General features: G+C 39.5%; 1 protein-coding gene across 1 annotated transcript; it reads right to left on the bottom strand.

Moving 5' to 3' along the window:
• Positions 1 to 922: 922 nt before the first annotated feature.
• On the bottom strand, positions 923 to 10,002 carry LOC110828913 (U1 small nuclear ribonucleoprotein 70 kDa). Its single transcript, XM_022062099.2, has 11 exons — positions 9,846 to 10,002; positions 9,556 to 9,731; positions 8,680 to 8,797; positions 8,310 to 8,374; positions 8,147 to 8,209; positions 6,723 to 6,804; positions 2,946 to 3,047; positions 2,602 to 2,842; positions 2,221 to 2,466; positions 2,052 to 2,131; positions 923 to 1,400 (listed from the first exon to the last, which is right to left on the bottom strand). The coding sequence occupies exons 2-11, from the start codon at positions 9,697 to 9,699 to the stop codon at positions 1,243 to 1,245; spliced, it is 1,299 nt and encodes a 432-aa protein (XP_021917791.1). The 5' UTR covers positions 9,700 to 9,731; positions 9,846 to 10,002; the 3' UTR covers positions 923 to 1,242.
• Between the last annotated feature and the right edge of the window lie 35 nt (positions 10,003 to 10,037).

Genomic DNA, 10,037 nt, shown 5'->3' with positions numbered 1-10,037 from the left:
ATTGCCGTTAGATATTTTAAAGATGTGTGGATGACCCTTGATAAACAGCTGACCTAGGCGGCACATACCAACCAGGTCGGATGAAAGGCAGCTCAAAGATTGGGCTTGCATGGCTCCGTCCTTGATAGAAGGGCAACGATCTGTCCATCAAAAATGGTGTGCTAATGCTGGAAACCAAGTGTCTTTGCATTGATACATTTCTGCATTTCATGGTAATGAAAAATGATAATTTACTTCAGAAGTTGAAAGGACTGGATGCACACACACAGCATGGTGACCTCACAAGTCTACATCCCTTTCCCTAAAAAATGGGTTAGAATTAGAAGAAATCAGGAAATGTAAGCACAGCATAACAATTCTGGTATGTTGCCAGGATTTGACCCATGTGAATGGCACCAGTGATTACTATAGGTGCCTGGAGTCACACTAATTTTGTACAATTTTACTATGGGCTGCATGACCTGGGTTCAATTCCTGACAAGGCAGTTTTCTCTTCACCCCCACCACACTGTCGAGACTGGCTCCAGTGTCACCCAGCCTCCTACCCACAGTTTTTCCTCAGAGACAAGGTAATGACATGAGGCTGACCATTCACCTCCTACCAGTGCCGAGCTAGAGCTTCACTCCTCCATATATCTGCATCGCAGGATCCTTAGTAAAGCACAGTGACAGCTTTACCTTTATTATGTCGTTTCAGACTGTAATGGTGATTTAGATTTACCACCATTCCACCTGAAAATCAGTTTTACAAAAACGACGTGTCTGGCATTTGAGAAGTACCATTTCTCACATACTTGTACAAACTTTCTGTTAGTAAATATAGTTACAGAAACTTTACTTATTGAAATATGTAACACTGTCAATGCCAATTTCACTGATTTACTTAATGACACATTTTAAAAATTTGTATATGTACGCGACACTAGCAGTAAGCACCTTTTAATGCAGTCAGTACAATGTAAGCAAATAGAAAGAACTAACGGAAAAACTATTTACATTCATTAATGTACATGACATATCATTACCACTTCCCACATAAACGTGTCTAGATGAGAAGAATGTTAACAAGAAATATGAATCTGTACCACTAAATGGGAAAACTATATTTCTTTGTTCCTTATTGGATTAAAGTCAGTTGTAAAACATCATCTCGGGAAAGAACACAATACAGTGAGGTACCTACACAGCAGAATGTATCAATCTCCACAAATTAAAGAAATCTCATTTAAAAGGCCTGCATCCTCAATAATCCTCTCCTTCATATTCATTATTGTAATTTCTTCCATTAGTTTCACTTTCCTCCTCTCCCTCCTGGTATCTGTCATCATCTCGTTCGTACTTAACGGTGGTATCATCATAATTTCCCTCCTCATAATTTGTTGCAGCATAATCAGGATAATCTGTAACAAAACATTTTAGAGTATGGCGTGACAAACGACCATGTTACTACGATCACACAAAAGTACTAGACATTAATGCACCCGTGGAAAGTTCACAGACCTGCAGTCCATAGAAACAACAAACAAGAAACTATCACAGCAACCTGCATGACAAAGTTTTCCTCGATTCACAATTCAAAACACAAATTTAGTGTATTCCGAGAATAATTAAGTCCAAAATAAAGAAATCAGGAACACAATACTGTCGCCACAGATGTTTAGAAAAAAAGCTATGAAATGTACGCACAGAATAATTCTGGTGCATTCTCCTTTGACTCTGGACCTTTAAAAATGGTGCCAGAGCCATCAGAGGCCAATGACCTTGGCATGGACAGGGTGTCTAATGCATGTCTGACCAGGTAATAATATCACCATGGAGAATTAACCCAATAGGCCCATTGTAAGATTTGACACGTATATTACACCAATATATCAACACAGTTATATTTTCTTGGTCTTCAAACTTGTCATTTTGATCCGTGTTCATTTGACTTGGAACAACAAGGTAGGCAGATGATTCCGAAAGCGATCTGCACAAAAGTGAACATGATATTTGGGGCAGGATACACACACAACAGTGACATGGCTGGTGGTGACAGAAAAATAACTTACCATCTGGTGGTTCTTGCTTGATTCTGATTTCTTTCTCTTCTGAACGCTCAAACTCACGATCTCTGCGATCCTTCACATCCCTACAAAATAAAATCAAGGTTTTTACATGTGGTAACTAAAATAAGCAACTATTAAAGCAGAATGTATGAGATGTTGTCACAACAAATACCTTTCTCCTCTATCACGTTCTCTGTCTCTTCTATCCCTTTTACGGTCTCTGTCACCACGCTCACGTTCTCTGTCTCTTTCTCTGGAACGGCTACGCCTTCGCTTACGTTCGCGGTCTCTTTCCCGATCGCGCTCCCTATCCCTGTCACGAACTCGGTCACGATCATCTCGTTCAACTTCTTCAATGTCCGGATCCTTCTCCTTAACACGTTCACGGCTGCGACGACGTTTTCTGTCCCTCGAACGACTAAAAGAAACCAGATTAATTTACAAATTTGCCAGCTGACTACATGAGGACCAAACAATGAATGTCTGAATACAGGTAATTCACATATAAATACTTTAGACAGCCTACAAATTATGACACACACGGCTGTAATACCTTCTGGATTTCCTGCGCTTCTCTCTATCAACCCTCTCCCTCTCCCTGCTTCGAGTGCGCCTTCTTTCCCTGTCAGGCCGCTCTCTCTCTACACGATCCCTGTCAGGATTGCCACCACCACGGGCAGATTCACGCTCTCTTTCCAATCTATATCGTTCTCTTTCCCGTTCATTGTCTTCACGTCCCGAATGTTTGATGTTCACATCAGGGCCTCCTCGTCGAGTACCACCCAAACCACCACCTTAAAACACACACAAAAAAATATATGATTTATTATTCAGGTTTAGGAATAGTGCAACCTTCTGTACTAATGCGAAGCTTCTGCAATTTTATAGTCAACTTACCAAGACGTCTTGGAAGCCAGCCTTTAACAGTACGTGCTCTCTCAACGTCTACCAACACACGTCGGCCGTCGATCTTCTTACCATCAGCATGCTTGTAGGCAGCTGTAATACGTGAGTAATGATGAGAAGAAACAGAAATCACAACACTTCTACTCTTAATCTTACCATTCCATCCTTACCTGTATCAGTTCTTATAACACAATTTAACAAACATGTAACAGCCACATTTAAGGAATGATTGGTAAGGTGCACGTGTGTGTGTGTGTACATGCACATACACGTACATACTGCTAGCAGTTAATGAACCAAAAGAGAACTGTAACCTTCTGTGATTAACTTCCATGGTTAAAAGTCTCCTGACTGGGCACTCCTGAAAACTGCCATTTTCTGCACAGGATGATGGTAATGGCAGCTAGAATACAAGAGGACATGGTAGGAGACGTCATGGAAGGAAAAACAGAAAAGTCATACGAATTAGAATCTAGTTTGTATAACAAATAATACTTTCATCATTACCTGTGCAATACCCACCCATATTTCTTCCATTCAGTTGGTCACAAATATCGTATTTATAACAGGGATATAATTCCACATCATTGCACACGAAAATTTGAATGGGCAATTTACTTTCACAATAGCTCACATTTCAAGTAGTGTGCCCACTGAGATATTTAATGAGAAACTGGTTACATATCCTTTGATATCATGCAAGATTAAAGAGGCTACACACTGCAGTTGTGAACATAATAACCAGTACCGTGTATACCTACCAATCTTTACTTACGGGACATGAAAAGTGCAAATCTGTGAGGTGGTATTTCTAGATGAGTTTCTCGCGCAACAGATGAACCAAACGAACAGATGGACGGATTCCTCCTTTGTTTTATTTACCTGGTGCGCCATTTACTTACGTAACCACGCGCAAATCAGCTCAAACCCACCCTTTATATATGAGAATCTTAAACTATACCACCAAGCATTCATACATAATGTAATATTGGGCTGCCCTATTTACTACGGCAGTGTTTCTCAAACTGCATTCCATGGAAGCCTGGGATTCTATTAATTAGTCACATTCCCTACAACAGCCGACATTATCATTTACTGCCAAGCTCTTGCAGTAATTAACATTTAAACGCACAAACAAGGTTGGGAGAATTATAAATTTTATAAAACTGAGACCACTGAATTTAGGAATTTTCAGTGAGGTGCAAGATGAAATAGGTAGCAGTTCTACTTATCTACTGGTGCACGCAGAGGATTGACGTTATCATAAGGCAGAATTTCGGTTCATGTATTCGCGGTGCACTCGGAAACGTTGATATTCAACAGTGACCAAGCCTTCAAAGCTTTCGTCACAGCTGCGTGAATCCAGAGGTTAGCGCACCCAGGGGATATTTATACAAAAACATATGAACTAAACTTCTCATCCAAAGACATGGGTATCTCAATTATCTCTGCACATGAAAAACTGAGACTTTCTTATGCACAAAACAATTTTGGGGGGCAAGCATTGAAAAAAATATCAAGACACTGTTTTTCAACACTGAATTATTTTCTGAATGAATATGAGTTAGATAAAAGATGATCTTTCAGACATAATGAAATATTTAAGAGATCTTTAAGTTACAGCGGAAAAGTATTTTCCACCTGTGATCAAAAGTTTTCACAGGTTACAAAACACATTTATGTTCCCTCTCATGCAAAGATCAACAAAACAGTATGGAGAATTAATGAAAATTTCAAGAGACAGAGGTCTGCAAGGTGTTCATATAAACACGCAAATTCCTCTCAAAAATTTTTGTTCTCGCATGAACACACTTAAAGCACAGCTGTGAAGAAGCTACCTCCATTCTGATCAAGATACCTTCGTGAAATAGCATCTTCAATATACGCAGCAACAAAAATTAAATATCAAAATGGGCTTAATGCAAAGCGTAACAAAAGAAAGCAGCTGGTGGCGAGCAAACACGTCCACCGGTCAAATTAGGTCGGTACGACACAAACTGTTTCCAAGTTCCTTTTTCGAGGGTGCTGCAGCACTAGAAGTTTGAGAACCAATGCAGTAGGGAAATTCCAAAAACATGACGGTATGAATGCCAAAACTGGACAAGAACTAAATGAATCTTATTAAAGGGAGTGAACACAACTGTAGGCAGCCCTGCTAAATTTTTATATGCACAACAGTATGCATTCTCACACATTCATCTAGTTTAGTCACGGCCCATAACTGATTCACTGTCAAAAATAAGAAGATGTTACACAATGAGAAGACAGTAGTTTGTCTGATGCAAGAGAAGTCTGAATTTCCTCACCATTAAATCAAGTGTAATGTCATTCAACTACAAGAGTTATGCATTAAAAATATATATTATGCTCCACCTCCCACACATTTAATGGAAACCCAATTCCTGTAATTTATATATTCTTAAAAAAAAAATCAAATGATTTTCCTCTCTTCATTAGGTCAGTGGAACAGAAAATGTAACATTTGCAACATACAAAGCTCATGCCCTCCTGCATCAGTCATATTTATGTTTTGTTTCACTTCAGATTTGGGAATATTAAAGGGTTTAAATATTTATTATCTGCCCTCTACCTTACCCCTCAACACAGCTTGCAAACCAATGTGTAGTTGCACATTTTGTGCCAAAGCTACAAAAATGGAGACAGAGAACACTGTTAACCCCCCCCCCCCCCAATTACCTGAAAAACCCTGGATACTAATACTAAACCTCTTTTACTTCTTTGTATGTTGGGTCTTACCACACATACAAACCTATTTTAGCCAGCAATGTTTGGATTTTGCACACAAAAGGGGGGCACTAGTTGCCAGCAGCCCGCCATGCTGTACCAAGAACAAGATAAAAACCTGTATTAATATTTCTCTCTGGCAAACTATGCTGGCTCATTAGTGCACAAAGCAATCCAAAATCATTCTCCTCAGGATAAAAAGACTGTGACAGCAACAAGTGCTTACTGGACATGGATCAAGATGGACTCGGGAAGAGCCATATTCATTTACGCCACTTCCGATGGCCAAGTTAAGTTTTCAGAAGTTCCTGGACCACTCAAACAACTGCAGATACAACATAAGGTAATGAGGAACCGCCACGGTTGTAATACTGCGGTCCCGGGCTCTATTCCCAGTGGTGCTCATATTTACAACTTGTGTTTGGCAAGGCCGTGGTCTCGGCATCACGGAGTTTTCCTCCGGTTTCTCCATGGCATCCCAACGATTACTCCACTTTCATCATCATCTCGCAAAAAGGGGGTCACAGCAGGAGCGTTAAATGTCGCGGTCTCGGTCTAACCCATGTACTGATGGGTCGTGAATCCTGCTAACCACCAATGCACACCATGCTGAATGGTGTGTACTGGACACGAAAAAAAGTGTGATGGAATATTAGAAACACACGGCCAACATTTGTTCCCACCAAGCACACAGTCTGTTTTCTTTTCTTCTTTTTTTTGAGCCTTGCCATATATTCAAAATAGGAACAGTGAATCTCAGAATTTAAATTATGACAAACAAGATAGCATTCAAAACTAACTTGCGCAGAGTAGCATCGAGGTCTCGACACTAATACTGCCCCGAACAACTTCGACTCATCCAAAAGCACGCACGTCCTACCACTTGGCCGACTAGATTTTAAATCCACAGTAAAATAACACGTAATGTACAAGTCAACTGACTGACTTAACTGGATCTTCTGATCTCTTAACTGTGCCATCTGAGTGGGCAACCCAGCAGCAAGGGAGTCCAGTTTTACTCACAGTGCATGTCCCGCTCATGTTCATACTCGATGAACGCGTAACCCCGTGGCTTGCCATTTACTGTATTGTGAGTCACCACAATCTGAAACATGCCATAACATAACAGATGTCAGTTTTCTCATGAAAGGCAGATATTCGTACACATAAAAGAAAACTTCTACAGTCATTCTGTTTTCGATAAAATGTTCCACGACCCCATTTTGGTTCACAACCATACACGCCAAAACCCAACACATACATGCCTGCCACCACAGCACAGTTATTTAATTATAATGGCAAAAACGAGTCCGATCCTTTCAGCGTCATGCAAAATTACATCCTGAAACACAACAAGGTCACTAGTGCTCTTTTCATTCTCTGTCAGCTGTGCTCCCATTGGCAACAAAGCGCTAAAATCATCAGTTCTTAGTACGCTGCCTATATAAAGCACAGGCAGGGCAGTGGTATTCAACCTGGGGTACGCGAAGACATCTCAGGGTGTACATGAAATTTAAAAAAAAAAAAATTATTTTATGATAAACACTGAATAATCAGTAATGTAATTTATTTAATTTATTTTAGATGTAGATTATATACTATGTATAACTTGAATTATACACCAACAACTTTGGGGGTACAAAGTTGAAGAAAAATTATATCTGGGGGTAAAGTAAAGTTTATTCCGCTATACGCCATATAGGCGCATGGGGTGAGAGGAGGTATAGCTCCTCCCTTCCTTGACCTCGGCACTAGATGGGGGTGAGTGGTCAGCATCACGCCCCGGCCGACTTTACCCCCGGGAAAGGACCCCGGTACCCATTGTAGAGGAGGCTGGGTGGGCCCCAGAGCCGGTCTGGAAGCAGAGGCTAGAGGAAAAATCCTCTGCCCCCGTCGGGGATCAAACCCCGGCCATCCAGCCCATAGCTAGTCACTATACTGACTGAGCTATCCCGGCTCATTATATCTGGGGGTACGCGAACAAAAAAGGTTGAATACCACTGGTCTAGGGGAACAACAGTAAAGTCATGCATTCATTATATACTATTTTGGTGCCATGTCTCACGACAAAGTCTTTTCCACGAGATTTCAGCGTCTCACAGCAGCTAGAGTGAAGATGGTTGTCTTCTGGAATGCTGCGATAAGTCACTGCCCTGACGATCATAGAGGCAGTAAGTACCTCTGACTCATCGGTCAATTTCAATCAAAATTTTGCGATTTTGGCACTGCTTCGCAGTCGTCAGACTGTCGCTTGCCTCCCCCCTCCCCCAAACCATTTTTATCTCCTATTTCCCACCCCTTGCACCAGACAAGGGATATAATAAGGGAATCTAAATGGGTAACAAGAAATTTGCTTAACAATGAAATTGTTTCGCATGAAATACAAAACAATGACTGACAGATAACTGAAGCTACAGATTTAGATACACTAACACTACAAATTCTACCTTTTTAATTGGTCCATACACTTCAAACTCTCTTCGCAATTTAGATTCTGAAGAGTCATAATTCTGAAACAAACACAAATGCATATATTATTAACATCACATGTGCAACCAAAATTTGAAATAACTGACTTCTGACATAAAAAAGTTGACCTCTAAGACTTACAATGCGAGCTACAAATAATGTTTTGAAAGGATCACCAGTAGCAGTTGGAATACTGTGAGGATCCCCTGGAAAAACAAGCAAACAATATTAGATAAATAAACATGCACATTCCTTTAAGATATTTCTTAACACTTATGACAAACACTGCATTCTACGATGACATCATCATATTAAAAAATGTATGCTCAATGATACATAAAAAATGGAATTTTCTGCAAAATACACTTTCCTCTACAATTGATGATACAGAGATAAATATCTCTCTACATATCAGTGATGGAGAGCATAATGTACACTTTTACGTGAATTATTCCAGTTCTGATTTAATATTAATAACTTATTGCTAAGGGTGCCCACATTCTGAACTTACACACAGCAATCTCCTGTTCTAGCTTATATGCAACCTGTTCTGCCCTCTCTCGTCTCCTTCGTTCTAGTCGCTCATCCCTTGTTTCCACCCTGGTAGGAGGAGGAGTGTCCTTTGGATCCTAGTGGAAATTTTAAGATATTCCAGTCAGTTAACATGAAAAACAAAGGATTTGGTAACGCAACCCTGAAGTTCACAGGCACAGACAACGCAACCACAGATCACTGTAGACCAACAACGGACACCTCAACTTAAGCCAGCGGACATAAAGCAAAGTAACTCAATTTAGATAATACACCAACTCTTGTGCAATTAACATCCACTGTGGTATTACACAAAGTATGGTATTATAAAGTGCAACCTTTATTTTTTTATAAAAAACCATCGTCTTATGAATTATATAATTTAATATAAATTTATCTCAAAATGGATGTAAGAATTTTTAACAATCCCAGTTAACAAATGTCTCTTCATTGCAGGTTATCACCACCTTCTGTAATAACATGTGTGGCAAAATAAAAACAGACTGCAGGAAACATGAAAATAACATTCATACAAGCACAATTACAAATTTAAGTATAATATTGCATACTTCAGTAATTGTGTACTTGGCAAAGGGTGTGAAGGCTAAGGTAAATTTGGACGTTTTTTATGACAGAGTTCTGAAAAAAGTAACAAGATCTAAAATGCAGGACATTATTATTGAAATTTATAAGCAAAAAGGCTAGAATTTAAAAGTCCTGTTGATGTAATCGCAACTGTGTACAATATTACCAGACGTCCGGTGGAGCCTTTTATTTATATTCTGAAGCACATTAAACCCTGCGGTAGATACAATATTCGTAAGGTGCTCGAACACAGTACACTGAACTAACTTACCTCAAAATACTGAAGAAAACAGCCAACTCCAACATAACCACGATTTTTCTTTTCATGGGGTAATTTATCTGGTGGAGGAAGATATGGTACGGGATCGCGTGGGGCAAAAAGGGCTAGCAAATTTGGTGGAAGAAACTGGGTCATAATGACTTAGTTCTTACTTTGCCAACGATGACCTGTAACACAAAATGGAATTAAAAGTTAAAATACAAATGTAACTAGTATTCTCTTTTACACACTTACACAATTAAATAAAACATAAAATATACATTAAGATATGAAACACTCGCCTTCGTTCCGGCCACAACAACCTATACACCGACGTTCCTTCCGCGCAATATAATCACAAACATTTATAACCAAAACATTATAGTTAAAACCAAAGATATGTGAGTAGTGCAAAATATTTACTGTACGGCAGTATTTCGTAGTGCCTGACTACTTTAATTATGTATAATATTACAGAAAACTAAATGCTATGC

Source organism: Zootermopsis nevadensis, unplaced genomic scaffold (genome assembly GCF_977971745.1).
Source record: "Zootermopsis nevadensis isolate Lab colony 2312 unplaced genomic scaffold, Znev_1.0 Znev_ptg000013l, whole genome shotgun sequence".
NCBI lineage: Eukaryota > Metazoa > Arthropoda > Insecta > Blattodea > Termopsidae > Zootermopsis > Zootermopsis nevadensis.
The sequence above is the reverse complement of the archived record's forward strand: the minus strand, read 5'-3'. Positions and strand labels throughout refer to the sequence as shown.